This window comes from Aspergillus saccharolyticus (assembly GCF_003184585.1).
Source record: "Aspergillus saccharolyticus JOP 1030-1 unplaced genomic scaffold BP01scaffold_5, whole genome shotgun sequence".
NCBI lineage: Eukaryota > Fungi > Ascomycota > Eurotiomycetes > Eurotiales > Aspergillaceae > Aspergillus > Aspergillus saccharolyticus.
In genome coordinates this window covers 210,155-227,896 of record NW_020290615.1, presented here as the reverse complement: position 1 = coordinate 227,896, position 17,742 = coordinate 210,155, and the positions used below count along the sequence as shown (strand labels likewise).

The 17,742-nt window shown below is 54.2% G+C and overlaps 6 protein-coding genes across 6 annotated transcripts; 5 read left to right on the top strand and 1 right to left on the bottom strand.

Moving 5' to 3' along the window:
• Nucleotides 1-185: 185 nt before the first annotated feature.
• BP01DRAFT_363216 (uncharacterized protein) lies at nucleotides 186-1,160 on the top strand (the record flags this gene model as incomplete). Its single annotated transcript, XM_025576260.1, has 1 exon — nucleotides 186-1,160. The coding sequence occupies one exon, from the start codon at nucleotides 186-188 to the stop codon at nucleotides 1,158-1,160; it is 975 nt and encodes a 324-aa protein (XP_025434015.1).
• A 390-nt stretch (nucleotides 1,161-1,550) lies between these two features.
• BP01DRAFT_379948 (putative oxidoreductase) lies at nucleotides 1,551-2,687 on the bottom strand (the record flags this gene model as incomplete). The annotated part of the gene is made up of 3 exons (XM_025577186.1): nucleotides 1,551-2,243; nucleotides 2,295-2,361; nucleotides 2,419-2,687. 3 exons carry the CDS (start codon nucleotides 2,685-2,687, stop codon nucleotides 1,551-1,553), a joined length of 1,029 nt encoding a protein of 342 aa, XP_025434014.1.
• Nucleotides 2,688-3,869: 1,182 nt separating this feature from the next.
• Nucleotides 3,870-5,513, top strand: xanG (cytochrome P450 monooxygenase xanG; the record flags this gene model as incomplete). Its single annotated transcript, XM_025571595.1, has 1 exon — nucleotides 3,870-5,513. A coding segment is annotated over one exon (1,644 nt), but the record flags the coding sequence as incomplete, so codon positions are not given.
• Nucleotides 5,514-6,417: 904 nt separating this feature from the next.
• BP01DRAFT_334497 (glycoside hydrolase family 13 protein) lies at nucleotides 6,418-8,186 on the top strand (the record flags this gene model as incomplete). The annotated part of the gene is made up of 1 exon (XM_025573163.1): nucleotides 6,418-8,186. The coding sequence occupies exon 1, from the start codon at nucleotides 6,423-6,425 to the stop codon at nucleotides 8,184-8,186; it is 1,764 nt and encodes a 587-aa protein (XP_025434012.1). The 5' UTR covers nucleotides 6,418-6,422.
• Nucleotides 8,187-9,757: 1,571 nt separating this feature from the next.
• Nucleotides 9,758-14,762, top strand: BP01DRAFT_379945 (putative multidrug resistance protein; the record flags this gene model as incomplete). Its single annotated transcript, XM_025577185.1, has 10 exons — nucleotides 9,758-9,970; nucleotides 10,047-10,572; nucleotides 10,627-10,853; nucleotides 10,914-11,190; nucleotides 11,268-11,501; nucleotides 11,565-12,280; nucleotides 12,348-12,873; nucleotides 12,934-13,045; nucleotides 13,109-13,296; nucleotides 13,354-14,762. The coding sequence occupies 10 exons, from the start codon at nucleotides 9,758-9,760 to the stop codon at nucleotides 14,760-14,762; spliced, it is 4,428 nt and encodes a 1,475-aa protein (XP_025434011.1).
• A 266-nt stretch (nucleotides 14,763-15,028) lies between these two features.
• On the top strand, nucleotides 15,029-15,443 carry BP01DRAFT_379944 (uncharacterized protein; the record flags this gene model as incomplete). Its single annotated transcript, XM_025577184.1, has 3 exons — nucleotides 15,029-15,191; nucleotides 15,262-15,287; nucleotides 15,351-15,443. The coding sequence occupies 3 exons, from the start codon at nucleotides 15,029-15,031 to the stop codon at nucleotides 15,441-15,443; spliced, it is 282 nt and encodes a 93-aa protein (XP_025434010.1).
• Between the last annotated feature and the right edge of the window lie 2,299 nt (nucleotides 15,444-17,742).

Genomic DNA, 17,742 nt, shown 5'->3' with positions numbered 1-17,742 from the left:
TGCAGTTACAGTAGATATTATGCCTCAGGCTACCTAATCACTAAACAAGAATAACAGCTGTGCTTTCAATACATCTGACACCCTTCCGTCGTTCACCTCGTCTCTGCCTCCCTTCCCACCCATCGTCCTCCCCCACCGAGTTGCCAATTCCTTCATCCACTCAGACCCTTCTAAATCCAGCAATGATGTCTACCACTCCCACCGCGAAACGAACCCAAGACCTCGCTCGCACCATCGAGCAAGCAGAATGCGCGCAACTGCGGCAGCAAATGGATGCCCTGGCCCGCTTGATACCCAGCGCGGACCCCATCGTTTTGGATCTCCAGTGCGGAGGCGTGGCCGTGCTGGCGCCCACCATTGCGAGCCCACGGTTCAACTACGCCACAGGCCTGGAAGGGGACAGCGAGCCGACCGAGGAGAGCATCCGCTCCATCGAGGCGCTGTATTTCGCGCACAACCGGCCTGCAATCATCCGATTGCAGCCGGGGACCTCGCGGTGGGTGTTTGCAGCGCTGCAAGCGCGGGGGTTCACCTTGGCGGCGTTTGTGGATGTTTACGTGCGCTCGCTGAGTGACATCTCACTTGGCGAAATGCCGCCGTCCTCTGCAGCAGCTGCTGCAGGTGTGGTCGGCGACAGCGCCAACCAGATAATTCGGGTCACACCAGCCATCACGCCAGAGGACCGCGAGAGATTCATCGTCGCGTGCGCGGACGGGTTCGAGGGGGGGGATGGGTCGTCGCGCGAGAGGTACGAGACAATGGCGCGGATCACGGCGAGCGCGCGCAAAACACAGCTCTATCTGGTGTGGATTGACGACTGCGTCGCTGGCAGCGGGGCTGTCCACTATCTCGATCTTCCGGCCACAGGAGAGCGGGTGGCCTACGTCGAGCTGGGAAGCATTCGACCTCAATTCCGGAGTCAAGGCGTGGCCGCGGCGGCCGCACGCGCGCAGCTCGTCGATGCCAAACGCGAGGGAGCACAGTGGGTCTACGCGATTGTTAAGCAGGGCAACAAGAGTGCAGACTTGTGTCGGAAGTTGGGGTTTCGGCTGCTGCACAATAAGCCGATTCTAAAGAAGCAGCCTCCGCCTCGAGTGGATCAAGAGAATGGAAAGGCTGAGCTGCGCGGTGAGAAACTGGCCTTGATTGCGGATCTGTGAGGTGCCGTTGAGGCTTGGGAAATAGGCTGGAGTGAGTTACGCGGGGAGTTTTTGCAGTATTGATTTGATCTTGCTGGAATGGAACTTGTCTACTAAATGCTAGTCCGAATTATGAGTAAAAAATAACGCATGTGGTAGGTCGATTTATTGAGAATGAACAAGCGGAGGTAGACGATTTTGTCATACACGCTGGATCCGTAAGAATGTCTACTGCTGCTCATCGTAGGAATGAGTGGGTTGATTAGACAGAATTCGAGAAGACTGATAAAGAGGTGGAAAAAAGAATATGAGAGCAACGATATGGGAAAGCACCCCCAGAATGGTGACAGAAAGCAAGGTGACAGGAAATGGCGCAAGATTCAAAGATTACATCCTCTTCCTGATCGCCAGCTAGCCACTCTTCACCACAGCACAGGAACCACAGAGATCCTTTCGCGTGTCACCCCTTAAGCGCCGAAACTTCTCCTTCATCCAGTCCTCGCATCGCAGGGCCCCCTGCGACCCCTTGGTTGAGAAAGATTCACTGGCTAGCAACGGGCACATGGGAGCCACCGGGCCTGGACGAGCCAGAAAGGCCAGGCTGTAGCGCTCGGCCATGGGTTGACCTGGAAGCGAGGCCACCCGGTGTTGGATGCTGCGCATCTGCCCATCAGTCCAGATGGAGATGGCGTCGCCAAGATTGACAATTGCACACTCTGGCCGGGGAGCCACATACAGCCACTCGTCCGCCCTGGCGCCAGGGTCTAGAATCTGCAAGCCGCCCGCATTAGTGAATAAGACGGTGACGGAACCCAAATCGGTATGCGCGGGCTGCGGCACTCGAAATCGGAGATCGCCGTCCGAACTGGGCTCATAGCGTAGCAGACGGAGAAGGTTGAAGTAGGCATCCCCCTCCCGGTGAAAGGCTTCGAACGTGATGCCCCCCGGGAGGGGGAGGGAGGCAGACAGGGTGCGGAGGATGATTTCCACCATTTCCGTACAGCCCCGCATGAACCGACGGACCAGCTCCAGCTCCTGTTCTAGAATATCCGGCTTTGCAAATGACCCTTGTCCAGTAGGGTTCAACACAGCATGACATGGGATCTTCAGTACGTTAGCGTTTCAGATCTATTCCGGGATCACTGGACACCATACGCCGTAACTCTCGAAACCATCCCGTTCACCAGACAACCCACCCACGTTTCGACCCACGGGCTTATACCTATCAACGAGGTCTTAGATTATGTCGCGCTGCGAGTCGGTGTGTAGATCCACTCACCCATTGATTTTCCACTCTCCCAATCGATCCACATCGTACTGCATCTTTTGCTCCAGTGGCAGCCGGAACAGGTCTTGCGCGAGTTGGTAAAGCCGCGTTACGGTATCTCCATCGGCAGAGATGCTGCTCAGGTCAAGATAGAAGATACCCTGTTTTCGAGCCGCGCGAAGGAGCGCCTGGACCGCAGCTGGGGACCCCTCACGAAGGCCAACGAGACTCACTGTCTCTAGACAAGCTATCTGAGAGGCTGAAATCGGCGATGAATGCATCGTTCAACTCTTTGTCTTCTCCGTCAATCTAGTGGGAGTTTCAGTGTTTTGGCAAGGGACATACCCTTATTTGATGGTTGTATATATCGGTTTCACCGCGCGGCTACTTATCATTATCTGTCTACTTTCTCCTCATGTAAGCCGGCGGAGAATGCGATGATATCATACTTGATATGACACAAATCAAGTCGAGATTGCGTCCAAGCCATGCAGGGCTCGCAGCTCAGCAGAGTCTATTCGCCGGTCTGAAGGTGCGTGGAACAGGGCTTGCAAATGGTTAAATGAAGGGGAAAGAAAAAAAAAAAAAGACATACAAACACATGCAGCTTTCCGATAATCCTGGAGCTCATTCAGTTCAAGCTGTTTTGAATCTTCCTAGGCTTGGTGACGTACGGCGACTCGCATATGCTGGGGTTGAGAGCTATCTAGACCCATCAATGTAGCGCCAAGAACGCAACCTGATCGGCCAGAGATCGACAGCCGGTGGCTTGGTTCGATCGACGATCCTATGTGCCAACATCCGAGAGAATGGTCGTTGTCATGCAAGTTATGGTCTCCCTATTTGGACTAAGTGCACCGCGAACGGTGGTTACCTGTGGTTTCTTGCCCCGGCTGCGTGGTGGCCTTGAATTCCAATCGTAGCTGATACCGCTAGTCCTGCTGTGCGTTTGTCCAGGTGACAATTCGTCCCAAGACGCCGAGGATTTTGATCTTCAGGGTAAATTCATAATGTGAGAATCCCTCCGCTCCACAGGAAATTGGTTTGGCTATCTTCCTTATTTGTTCCTCATTACGGAGATCATCTGCGGTCTCAGCTGCCTGGAGCGAAGCTGCCATATTTCAAGCTTTGTTCGAGGCCCTTGCATGGACGCTGGGCGCTAATCAAGTCTTATTGATTGACTGCTGCGGATCAGGTCGATCGATAGGCCATATGCCTTACCAGATGTGAGCCAATGAACACTACTGCACAGCCCAAATTTTATCTACAGGATTCGGTCTACCGCAAAGTGCTTCCCTGTCGGCTTTTCACCGTACTCCAAGAAACGGATTCTCGGTTCTTTAATATGACTCATGGAAGCTCGCGTTGCTGCTTCTACTGGGTATCGTCACAATTCCCAATGTCGTCAACCTGAGATCTACAACCTGCATTTTTTTCCCCCCTCCCCACCCCTCCACCAGTGAACCATGCTGATCGTCGTTGTCATCCTCAGCCTGGCAGCTCTCACCTACTACGTCGTACAGAAGTCACAACCCCCCGTACCGGATATTCCCACTGTCTCGGTCTGGAAAACACTGTGCGACAACTATCGTCGAGTTCCCCGAGCCAAGTTCTACGACACCCGGATTCGCCCCTTGATCGAGCAGCGCGGGGCAGTCAACGTGTGGAACTCGGGACAATGGACGATCATGGTCACCGAGCCGTCGCTGGTGACGCAGGTGTTTCGCCACGATGAGATCTTCGTGAAGGGGGGCAGCATCAGGCGTATCCCACACTCGGCGGCCGCGCGGCTCTTTGGTGTCAATATCATCGACTCGCACGGCCCACTGTGGAAGCATTTCACGGACATTATCAAGCCGAGTATTCAGCGAAAGTTTGATCTCGGGCGCATCCGCCAGCAATCCGCGCAGCTGGCGCAGCAGCTACTACGAGCCCAGCACCAGGTGGATGGTCCAGCGCTTGGAACCAGCTCGGGCATCCGGGTCGAGAATCTGGTACTCCGATGGACCCTAATTATCTTCTTGGACTGCTTTCTGGACCTGGACTCCGATCGATTTCCCCTTCAAATCGACGCCCTGCAGCGCAACTTCGAAAGAAAGAAGAAAGGCATCACGACGCCGCTGTTCTCGGCGATTTATAATATCTTCCCCAACTTGGAACGGATGCACTGGCTCTTTCCAAATGGCAGCAAAGGAATGCGCATTGCGGACGAATTTGAAAGGATTCTCCTGGACCTGGCGCACGAGAGCCAAGCCTTCGCCAGTGAGGAGATTAAGGCTCGACGCGACGATAACAAGCTGATACACCGGTTGATACATGCCCGTCATGAAGGCCACATCTCGGAGTACCATTTTCGGTCGAATCTGAAACAGGTGTTTATGGCTGGAGTGGAAAACACCGACCTGGTGCTTGGATCGGCGCTATGGGAGCTGGCGCGCAACCCACAGCTGCAAGAACGAGCACGGCACGAGGTGGTGACCAGTCTGCCCCTGGACTACTCCGAGACCGATCTGGACCATTGTCTGCCCTTGCTCACCAGTATAATATACGAGACCCTTCGCCTGTACCCGCCGCTCGTGTCCATGGTCAACCGATACACTAGCCAACCGGTTTGTCTGGGCTCCGATCACCCCATACCCGCGGGGACTTGGGTGGCCTGGCACGCCTACGGCACACACACCGACCCCGGCGTATGGGGCCCAGACGCCCGTGACTTCAATCCTGACCGCTGGGGCGCGGATATCAATGCCATCAATGAGATGTTTCGCTATCAACAGGTCAAGGGCCGTTATATTCCATTTACTAGTCATGCTCGCCGGTGTCTGGGCAGTCGGTTTGCGATTACCAATTTGAAGGTCGCGCTGTGTGAGATTCTGAGAGCGCTAGAATGGGAGAAGGCACCGGGCTATGAGGCTTCACTCATCACGGTGCGTGTGTTTTTCTTCCGATTCCCGTTGGAGTCGTTTCGATATACTAATCATCGCATACAGGGTGCTGTCATGGGGGTCACTAATTGCAAGTTATTGTTCCGAGAGAGACGTCTAGTGGAACGAGAAGACTTGCAGGGAGGGGATACTGTAAGGAAATTATATTGTCAAACTTGTTGAGAAGCTTCTCGAACCCGAGGCCAACGCGATGATCCCATCATGTGGCTGTCTGTCGTCGCTGGCTATCTGCCTTGTGCCTTGTGAGAGATTGAAGGTCCAAGGGTTCGACCTTTGGATGACCAAAATAGTTATTAATGTCAAGAAAATCAGCGGTTATACCGGTATAGATCTAATTGGGAAAGAGCGGTCGGGCTGGGAGCAAACAGGAAACCACCCACCAACCTCGGGAGTATAAACCCCCCCCCTCGCCCGCGTCCTCCTTAAGTCTAAATCTCACTGTCATCTCGCCGCGAAGATGTTTTCGTTGTAAGCCTCTCTGGTCGGCGATCAAACGCTGTTCTCTCTTATATCCTTGCTGCTTCCTCGATGCTAAGAAGCTCACAGCACAGGCACCTTACCTCACAGCAAACTACATAATTTTCTAGTCCCGGTCGGAGGAGTTTGCTTTACTAACGACGCCCCGTTTCAATAGCGAAGTCATGTAGTTGAAGAGACGGACTCAAGCTCTTCCAGTCATGTCTGCTGTCGTAGTGGCACGCCCGTTGCGTCAATGACCTTCATCCAGGCTCCTCGGATTTTCCAGAATTGCCGCGTTAGGGCAATGCGGGGTGGGCATCATACCAGTATTAGACCAATATTGAGCAAACAATTCCCGTTGGAACTGTGGACTAATCTGGCCCGTGCAGGAAAGGGGAGGTTAAGGGAGTGTGTTAAGCGCATCTCGGCCCGACATCGGGCCAATAAAATAGCCCGAAGGTGGAGAGAGCGGGGGACAGCGGGGATCGATGTGTTGTAACATGTATGTATGACCAGGTAGATAAGAGAGGTCTGTGGTGCAGCTGTCGCATTTATGTATCTGCCTCCCCTCCCTATTTTCTCTCAGTTCTTCATCTTCGTCTTGTAACAAAAATGGCCCCGACTCCCTGGTGGAAAAACGCCAGCATCTACCAGATCTACCCGGCCAGTTTCCAAGACTCGAACGGCGATGGCATCGGCGATCTCCCCGGCATTATCAGCCGACTGGACTACATCCAATCGCTAGGCGTCGACGCCATCTGGGTGTGCCCGATGTACGACAGCCCGCAGTACGACATGGGCTACGACATCTCCGACTACGAGGCCGTGTACGCGCCGTACGGGAAGGTCGCGGACGTGGAAGCCCTGATAGCCGGCTGCCACGCGCGCGGGCTGCGCATCCTCCTGGACCTGGTCATCAACCACACTTCGCACGAGCACGCCTGGTTCCGCGCCTCGCGCTCCTCGCGCACCGACCCAAAACGCGACTGGTACATCTGGCGGCCGCCGCGCTACGACCCGGCCACGCGCCAGCGCCAGCCCCCCAACAACTGGCGCAGCTTCTTCGGCGGCAGCGCCTGGGCCTGGGACGAGCCCACTCAGGAATACTACCTGCACCTCTTCGCTCCGCAGCAGCCGGACCTCAATTGGGAGAACCCCGCTACCCGCCAGGCCCTGTACGCCTCCGCCATGGAGTTCTGGCTGCAACGCGGCATCGACGGCTTCCGCGTCGACACCGTCAACATGTACAGCAAACCCCAAGACTTCCCGGACGCCCCCATCCTCGACCCATCCAACCCCTACCAACCCGCCGCCTCCCTCTTCTGCAACGGACCGCGCATGCCCGAGTTTCTCACCGAGATCAACCAGGTGCTCCGTAAATACCGACCGCACGGCGACGCCATCACCGTCGGCGAGCTCCCCGCCACCCCGGACCGTTCGGATGTGCTGCGCTACGTCTCCGCAGCCGCAAACCAGCTCAGCATGGTCTTCCAATTTGACATCGTCGACTGCAACATGGGCGCCGACCTGCGCTTCAACACAGTCCCACACACCTGGACGCTATCTGACCTGCGCGCCCGCGTCGCCGCCACGCAGACCCTGATGGACGGGTCGACGGATGGGTGGAGCACCGCCTTCCTCGAGAACCACGACCAAGCGCGCTGCGTTTCCCGGTGGGGGAGCCCGGGCAAGCACTGGGAGAAAAGCGCGAAGATGCTCGCTATGCTCGTCGCTAGCCTCTCCGGTACATTGTTCCTCTACCAGGGCCAGGAGATCGGTATGACGAATGCCCCCAACCACTGGGATGTGGGGGAGTATAAGGACGTCGATAGTGTGAACTACTACCGCTACGTGCAGGAAAGCACTGATAATGACCCCGTCGCGATACAGAACGCCAAGCAGGCGCTGGATTATCTGGCGCGTGACCACGCCAGGCTGCCGATGCAGTGGAGCGCGGCGCCGCAGGCGGGGTTCACGGATGCGGAAGCGAAGCCGTGGATGCGGGTGCATGATAACTTCAAGGAGGTGAATGTGAAGGGACAGACTGACCAGGAAGATTCGGTGCTGGGGTTCTGGAAGGCGTTGTTGGGCGTGAGGAAGCAGTTTCCGGGGGTGTTTGCGGCGGGGGTGTATCGGGATGTGGATCCGGAGAATGAAGAAGTGTTGGTGTTTGAGAAGTTGGGGCGGGGGGAGAAATTGGTTGTCACGCTGAATTTTGGGACGGAGGTGAGGGAGGTTCAGGAGTTGGAAGGGCTGCTAAAGGGAAAGAGCTGGAGAGTGCTGGTGGGGAATTATGAGGGGGATGGGATGGAGGCGCTAAGGCCTTATGAGGGAAGGATATATTTGGTGGATGTTGAGACTGCGACTGTCGCGTGATAGGTTTGGATTGCTGGATATATGCGACAGTGTCTATCTAGCTAGCCCCTACTTGGTTGAACCCCAGATGGCATTTTTCGTATCTTGCGGGAAAGATAGGGTGTGGAGTTGTGGACCGTTCGGCCCGCATGGCGTCTGGGTGGAGCTCGATCCCGTCCATATCTTGCCCGTGGTTACTATTACTAGTTTCTGACACCGATACAGTATAGCTGAATACAGCCTTACATTTAGTCGTAACGACAGTAATGTTCACATACGCACATACATACATACAAAACTAACAAAGTTACTAGCATACCAGTCGAATCATGCACTTAATCTTGCATCAAATTGATCGATCCCCCGGTCTAACGAACAACATTACGTCGATTAGACTTGTAGACTGGAAGCAATAAGAAGATGGACAGATAAGCCTCCATCACGAAGTCCAGTTGCGGCCATGTCATACTCAGAGGGAAGAGTGTGAGATAAAAGAGATCCACAGGCCTCAGGCGAAGAGTTCGGTCTGCAGTGAAATAGCCTTGAACCCTTTGAAAAAATCACGGTACATTTTCTAGTCGCGCCTAATGTTTTACATCACGATGCAAATCCCTAAGAGAAGAGGGGTTCCAAGCCGCCCGTTTCCTCGAGGATATCGAATAGACCAGCGCGGTCATAGACGCCCCATATTCCAAAGCCAACACCTTAGCAAACATTAGGGCTTTCAAGGCGAAATCTAACCGCGGGGCCAGTCTGTGGCGCACCACCAACTGGCCGGGAGACGTGTTGAAATATCGGCCCTACGAGCGCCCGGGCACGGATACGGTTGCAACCGGCGTCAAGACAAGACTCCTCAAGCCGTTTCATCCGCTGAGGGCCTTGATTAGCTCCTGGAGCAGCCTCTATGATGGGACACCGAGCAGTCCGGCGACTTCGACGCGCAGCAGAAGCTGACCAAAGCGTGGGTGCATCTGTGTGGTATGGGCCCGAGATCTCATCTGGAAGGCCAACTTCTCCTCCCAGCATATATGTAGGAATTTCTCCAAGATCCACGAATGGGCCACGCAGTATACGCAGTACAAGACGTCAGAGTTCGAAATTGGAAGATGGCACGATGAAGGATTTCCCTGACTGAGACAAGACTGAGATCACAACCAATTGACGGGCTGTGATAGCGATTAGTCAACATCCCTGTCTTTGACTCCAATGCTGTGTTCCCATAAATGGTGTAATTACTTTGGTCCACATCTTCCTATGAAAAGCGTTCTTGTTCTCTTGCTCTCAATCATAATCGATTCCCTGCTGCTCGAATACCAAAATGGAAAAATAAGAATCCTACATATCAAGTTATTCTCACCACGCTGATGCCTAGCTTCAGCACAGTCAGAAAAGTGCCTAGAACCTGATCTTCAGCTCTTATCAGTTCTGGCTTATTTATTTAGGGTCTAGTTTGTTGTGAAATGGACAATCGCTACCCCCCTCCCCTTCCCCACGATAAACGTAACCTATAATATATCTTACTCTCCGCCCCTCCTCCCTTTTCCAACCGCCCCTTCCCGTGACCTCAATATTTCCCAACATTCTTCTCTCCCATGGCGTATAATTGTCGGAGTGAGGATCAGAGGTTTGGCCCCTCACTCTCCGACTGCCTCATTCGTTTCGACTTCACCCTCTTATTCGAACAGAGCATTCTCGAACTGGTCCCTTCTATCCTCCTGATCCTGTTGGCACCGCTACGCCTGGTACAGCTCCTTCGAAGCCCTAAAAAAGTCCCGATCTCTCATTCTCTAGGGATCGGAAAAGCAGTAAGACATGAAAAAGAAACACTAGATCTCTTCCGTGAAGTAATCAGTACTTACATAGCTCGTGGCTCAATCTCAGACAGTCACGACCATTCTTTTCGGCCTTCGCGTGGCATTGCTGACTCTATGGTGTATTCAACCTGTAACTTCAGCCTCTATTGCATCAGCCACCCTATCATTGTTGGGAAGCGGCGCCGTTCTTGCGCTCTCTCTCTTGGAACATACGCGATCCGAGCGCCCATCCTCGCTCCTCTGCATCTATCTCCTGTTCGACAGTCTGTTTAACGCAGCTCAGCTGCGAAGCCTCTACCTCCGCAGACACCTGAGCAATTTATCCATCATCACCTCTGTCGCTTTGGGAACCGAAATTGTCCTTTTGCTCCTTGAGATAGTCAACAAGCGTGCCGGGCTGTACGATGCTTTTCGCAATAAATATTCCCCGGAGACCACAAGTGGGATCATCAATCGCAGCTTTTTTTGGTGGTTGAGCCCGCTGTTCTTGCGCGGATATCGGAGGAACTTGAGCCTTCAAGATCTCGATCGGGTGGACCAAAAGCTGTCTGCTCGACCGTTGCATGATCGCATGCAGACCACGTGGGCGAAGTGTATGTCTCGATCCTAAAACGTCAGCCAGATACAGTCGGCTAAAGACAAGGCAGATCAATCTGAGCGCCGCGTCTCTTTGGGGGTCGCCCTCTTCCATTGCTTCAAGCTGCCGCTTCTCCGGACGGTGTTCCCCCGACTGTGCCTGATTGGCTTCACGTATGCGCAGCCGTTTCTCATCACACGAGTGATCAGCTATGTTAGCGACACAAGTCCAGCCCGTAGTAAGAGTGACGGTTATGGTTTGATTGCAGCAACCGGAGTGGTTTATCTCGGGATCGCGGTATGAAGCACGCAACTCCATCATTGTTGGGAAATTGCAGACGTTGACACATAAGTTCAGCTCTCCACGGCCCATTACCAGCACCAAGTGTATCGCATGATTACTATGTTTCGCGGAGCCATGGTCGCACAGATTTACGCCAAAAGCCTGAGTCTTACTGAAGCCCCCGATGAGTCTGCAGCCGTCACCCTCATGAGCACGGACGTGGATCGGGTCGCGTTCAGCTTGCGCCAGATTGCCGAAGTATGGGCGCGCACCGTGGAGCTGGCGATAGGATTGTGGCTCTTGGAGCGGCAGGTGGGCTGGATCTGTATCGGTCCCACAGTCGCCCTTGTTGGTACGATGCCTCCAGCCTCCTATCGTTCTTTCGTGTTGCAATTGAGAGCGCCTCCTTAAGCTTTTAATCCTGCACAGGCTCGTTCTACGCATCGCTCCAGGTGGCCAAGAGGATCGGACCCGCGCAGAAAGCCTGGGTTGGCGCAGTGCAACGTCGGGTCGCGCTGACTTCATCCCTCCTGGGAGGCATGAAGAGCATCAAAATGATGGGCATGTCGGAGCGCATGAACCGAACCATTCAAGGGCAGCGACTTCGTGAATTGCACCTCGGAGCAAGTTTCCGGGTATTTGGGATCTGGCGCAACACAATCTGTCAGCCTCTATCTTCCCCATTGTGTGTTCTGTCAGGCGCAAGCACTAACGCAAAGCACGTAGCAATGATCCCGGTCGAAATTGGGCCTTTCCTGGTCTTCCTGATCTATACCGTTCAGTCCCAGCGCTTGACTACCGACAAGGCGTTTGGCACCCTGGCTATTATCTCGTTGCTGACTGACCCCGCGAGAGAGCTTCTTGCCTCCTACCCGACCCTAATCTCGGCGATGGGATGCATCGATCGAATTCATGCCTATCTATCAAGACCAAACCAAACCACAGTCAAGGCTACAAGCCTTGATGATATTGGCAGTGCGAAGTCGGGCATTCTCCTACAACCCCTCTCCTCGAAGTCGATTGATCGCCCGGTTATCTCCTTCTATAAGACCGATATCCGCCCAGCACCAGAGCACGAGACTGTTCTGTCCCAGATTAATTGGCAAGTCCTCCCTGGTTCAATTAACTTCATCATTGGCCCCGTCGGCTCGGGGAAAAGCACGCTCCTAAAAGCAATCCTGGGCGAGGCATGTGCCACCGTCGGCAGCATCGAAGTCAATAGCCGCGATATCGCGTTCTGCTGTCAGTCTCCGTGGTTGCAGAATCTCCGGCTTCGAGACGCTATTGTCGGCCCCGGGGCCGAAGAGCTAGATGAGACTTGGTACGCTACTGTGCTTGGAGCCTGTCTTCTCGATGTCGACGTCAAGCGGCTGCCGCAAGGGGATGATAGTCTCATTGGCAGCCGGGGAGTGACACTGAGTGGTGGTCAGAAACAGCGCGTGGTAAGTATCTATCTCGCCACCTGCATCTCGATTCGGGTCGACTGCTATGCTAAGCTTACCCTCCTAGGCCCTGGCTCGAGCACTGTACAGTCGCCGATCCGTTCTCTTGCTAGACGACGTCCTTAGCGCTCTGGATACAAAGACAGAGTCTCGGATAGTGCAAAACCTGTTTGGACCAAATGGGATACTTCGACGCAACAGGTTCACTGTCATCCTAGTGACTCATGCAATCCGACAACTGCATCTAGCCGATCAAATTATTGCCTTGAATCGCTCGGGGAATGTGGCCTACCAGGGATCCGGGGCTGACTTCAACAGAGAAGTGAGTGCGCCGGAACTATTGCTGCAGGAGGTCGCGAGCGCCGACGTTGGTCTGCAAGAGGAGGTATTGGATGCAGCATCGACGCAGAACAAGGCGAGCAAACCCCTTCCGAAGGCAGCCCGGGGACCAACGGCGACGGATGTCAGTGACTTGAGTCGGCGGACGGGGGACCTTGCGGTGTACAAATACTACGCCGACTCGTTTGGGTGGATGCTCTCTATGATGATTCTGGTGATGGTCGCCCTGGTTGCGGTCACCACTTACCTTCCACGTATGTGCCTGGGTCATGATCTTCTACTTGAATATAGGCCAATGAGGCTAATGAGTGCAGAAATCTGGCTGGAGTTATACACCACTGGCGCCGTCCGTAACACCGCGGCGTTCTGTGCTGTCTACGCGGTAATAGCACTGACTTGCCTTGCTGCCTTCTACCTATCCATGAGGTCGGATAACCAAAATTGAACAGAATTCTGGGACCAGTGACTGACTGCTTCGACACACCACAGAATCGTGTTTATCCATCTGGTTCCCAAGTCAGGGGCCAATCTGCATCAAATCCTCATTGACACTGTGACGCGCGCCACCCAGTCTTATTTTAACCGAGCCGATAGCGGTACAATCCTCAATTTGTTCAGTCAGGACATGACCTTGGTGGACGCCATGCTCCCGGCCTCCATGATAATCACGCTTCAAGGTTGGGATACCCCAGGGTGCCATGATTGATGAGAGTGCCATCTAATGATCAATCCAGCCCTGGCCAATGGATTAGTCCAAATCGGCCTCATCGCGACAGGCTCCAGCTTCATGGCGTTGACCATACCGGGACTGATCTGCCTCGTGTACTTGCTCCAAAAAGTCTACCTGCGCACCTCGCGGCAGATCCGATTCCTCGACCTCGAGGCCAGAAGCCCCCTGTACACACACTTTATGGAGACGCTCGAAGGACTGACCACAATCCGCGCGTTCGGCTGGCAGCACGCCTTCATGGCCCGCAGCAACCAGCTGCTCGACGAGTCCCAGAAACCGTATTACTTGTTGTACTGCATCCAGCGATGGCTCGACCTCGTTCTGCAGCTGCTTATTGGAAGCCTGGCGGTGATCTTGGTAAGCTTGGCCGTGACACTCCGAGCGTCCAGCTCGGGCGGCCAGATCGGCCTGGCCCTGAACAGCATCCTCGGCTTCAACGCCACCTTCGAAATGCTCTTTACCTACTGGACCACCCTCGAGACCTCCCTAGGCGCCATCGCCCGCATCAGGTCCACCGCACAGGTTACCCCGCAGGAAACGGATGACAGGGACCAGTATCCAGCCCCTCCGGCCACCTGGCCGACACACGGAGAGATCATCTTCGACCATGCAAGCGCCTCTTGGAGTAGTACTGCCAGTACCAACACCATCCCCATCCCCAGCTCCAGCCCCCGCCCCAGGACAAAGCCCCACCCACCAGCCCTACAAGACCTCACCTTCACCATCCCCGCGGGCACCAAACTCGGTATATGCGGCCGCACCGGCAGCGGCAAGAGCACTCTCCTGGCAACCCTACTCCGCCTCCTCGATCTCTCCACAGGATCGATCCTCATCGACGGACACGACATCCGGTCCGTGTCGCGCACACACCTCCGCAACCGCATCATTACGATCCCCCAGGAACCGTTCTTCCTACCTGGCTCCGTGCGCGATAACATGACCCTCACCCCGCCGGACAACATCCACACCCATCCAACCGAGACAACAGAGTACTCTGATCAACGCATCCGGACGGCGCTCACCAAACTCGATCTCTGGACTACAATCCACGAGAAAGCCAACGGGGAAAATCCTCTGGACACGCCAATGCAGAGCCTGGGGCTATCGCCAGGCCAGCAGCAGCTCTTCTGTCTGGCGCGCGCTGTCCTTCGCAAAGACACGGCGCGGGTTGTAGTGCTGGATGAGGCGACGAGTGCGGTGGATCACGAGGCGGAAGGGAAGGTGCAGGCTGTGTTGAGGAGGGAGTTCGCGGAGCATACGGTTGTCATGGTTGCCCATCAGGTGGAGATACTGGTGGAGCTGGACATGGTTGCTGTGCTGGACTGCGGGCGCGTGGTGGAGATGGATGCGCCGGGGCGGCTGATAGGGAGGGAGGAGTCGGTATTTGCGGAGTTGAGGCGGTGCGGGTTGTAAGGGTTCTGCTTGTCTATTCTTTCCATGATGAGCCACCTAAGGCACAGGCACAGGGCGAGTATAGGTGATTTGGACGAAGCTGAGCTATTATGTGATCAGACGCTATAATATTCCTCAAGAATACCAGTAATCATTTGGATTATGATTTCAAGGGAAACATCTGACGTCTCGAATAGATATTTTCTAAGATCCGCCAGATGTGTGAACGACAATGCATCTACCGACCGACCTGACTCAAACCGTCTGATCTGCGCGGACTGCTGTTAATGGGCGCTGCGGCCGAGCGGTTCGGTTACTGGCGCAGTATCATCGGCTCGTTGACCGCGTGCGTTGCGTTTATCGGCATCATCTTCGCGGGCTTGCTACCTCTCTTGCTCGCTGGGAAAGTTCTGATCAGTGGTGGGATGCAGGATTTCGTCATTCCGAACTGTGACTGCCCCTGGCCCAGGGGTGCGAAAGACGATCCCTCGACTCTTGTCTGCTGAGTGCCCTCAGACAGATGTAGGCGCAGGCGCGCGCCGCGTGGTAAGCACGCCGTGCAATATCTACTGAAAAGAGCGTCGGTGGGATGAGGGGCTCATTGTATAGGATGGCTTGAATGATGCGGGTGCTGTGCTCATCGCATTCCTTTCCGACCTGAAGAACAAACGAGCTGGTGCGCAGGAATTGCAGAATCGTTGACGACGCAATGCTTGGATGGCCGGCGAGAAATATACGGTGTAGATCGCATTGGGCCTGTTGCCATGCTATAATACAGTTCGAAGACTCGAGTCGTCCACCGCGATGGTGCCTGGGGTTGGTGTTCAGTGACCTTAAGGCCCAGAGACAGTGGCCCGAATGACGTGGTAATTTATGCGCCAAGTTGGGACAAAAGCTGGTTTAGAATCACCGTGCGATAGCTTCAATATCAACGAGAGGCTATTCCACAAGGGCAAGTGGGCGAGTAAACCGGATATTATCTCGTCGGACTTTGGACCGTCACAGCGCCGTCATCACGGGAGCGGAGACGCCACACCTGCGCCTTTGCGATCAGACCTCGTTCGTGGCGTGGACTATCCGCGTCGTGTGTGACTTTGCTGTTTCGTACTCCCTCCCATCCCTGCTGAACGCGCCGTATCCGGACTTACAGTCCAAAGTTGGGTTTATTTATGGCGGGTATTCGGCACTAGGAGTAGTCCTGGGGTACTTCTTCCTCCCCCAGCTAAAGGAGATGTGGCAACGCCGAATGCCGGCACTAAGATTCTATAGTATGTCTTTTGTTCTGGTATGCTCTAGTATGTGCATGGCTAACGCGACCGCAGGTTGGAAAGCGGCCGCGACTGATAACGAGAAGATGGCTGATACGGAGTCTGGAAAAGAGGTGGAGAAAAACAACATTGAAGTCACGAAGAGGTATGACTAGTATAGTACATTAGCCAGCCTTGAATACAGTAAGCTCTCAACATGATTTAATACACCTAGCGAGTCAACCTATTCATTTGATTTGTAAGTAGAAGTAATTGGCCTAAGTCGACAGAGTTGTGAATTGTTGTAGAAGCTGTGATTCCCAACGCCATCATCGAGCGACAACTCCGTCCTCCTTATCGCTACTTAAGGATTGATGTGGGGGGGGGGGGGGTTTTCTGCCAGGGGCTGCCGCCTAGACCTACCACTTTCCAGCTTTGTTTTTTGGGGCCTGTTAGTAGCCAAATATCCTGATTTTCCGCACGAGGTCACTGACGTTCTGCCGCAAATAGCGGTGAGACCGGCGGTCTAGAGACTGCTCAGGCTGTAATATTTTCTGCCACCGCCAAACCTACCACTTTTTGGATCGACTTTGGTGGGGACTGTTCACAGTCAAAATAGCCCATTCCTCTCTCGAGGTCGCGAGAGTTCTGCCGGATATGGCGGTGAGGCGAGCGGTCACAGGGCTTGAGATTGTTGCCTTATCGACCCGTGACAATCCTTAGGCTGCCATCAGGATCTACCACATTCCAGCTCCATTGTCTTAAGGCCTGAGTCATTTGGCCAGAATTATCTCACAAGTCGCCGGTGTCTGCCCAAGGATATCGATGGACAAAGCATTTTGAAGCGTAGCTGTTGTTCTTTGGCTTACCACAAACTTAGCAGTTATTTACAGGTATACTTAAGGTATTATGTTCTTTGTCAAGATAATGTTATCGACTGCCTGTCTCAGCTAGAAAATACGCCGCGCTATGAAGACTACCTCAATGCAGATATATGCAATCGATGAGCTCTACTCTTTAGAGACTGACAGCTCGAGTTTTATTCCTTGCATGGAAATCACAAGACATACAGATCTATTCGTTCTGGCACCACAACACGTCAGGGTGCGGTGAACTCTGGCGGAGGAAGGATGCCAGCATTCTCATACGAGCGGAAGGTGGACAATCAAGCCTCATAGCTGTCATCGAATCAACTCCGGCCGGATCTGCGGGCTTTCTGGGCAATGCTCGGGAAGGCCGCAGCACGGACTTGACCAGGGATCTTGCTCCAGTATCAGCTGCGCGGCTACTTGCCTTTTCCGTCGCAGAAAGTGGCACTGAGACTCATCCAGAGCTACTTCTATAATATTCGTAGTATTGCTCCCATTGTCGACGAGGACGATATCACAGCGGACGTGATCCGGATGAGCGCTGCACCCAACCAGGTGGGACTGGGCGCGTGGATGCGTCTGCAAGCGGTTCTCGCCTCGGCATGTCATCTCAACCCAAACCTCCATTCAAACACATGGCTACATCTCAAGAGTGCCCTGGGCTCGCTCGACAGTCGTTTCTTGAAACCAAAAAGCTTATGTACGGTCCAAACTCTACGGGTCATGGTGAGTTACCGTCAGTACCTGCAGTGGTGAGAGTTACAAGTCTCCCTGGACATTAACCAAGCATTCATGGGATCTCTCAATAGTCTATCTTGCTCCAGAGGGCTCTGGTAGCTCAACTAATGAGACAATTTGTTTGTCTGGCAGTCCACCTCTTAAAGG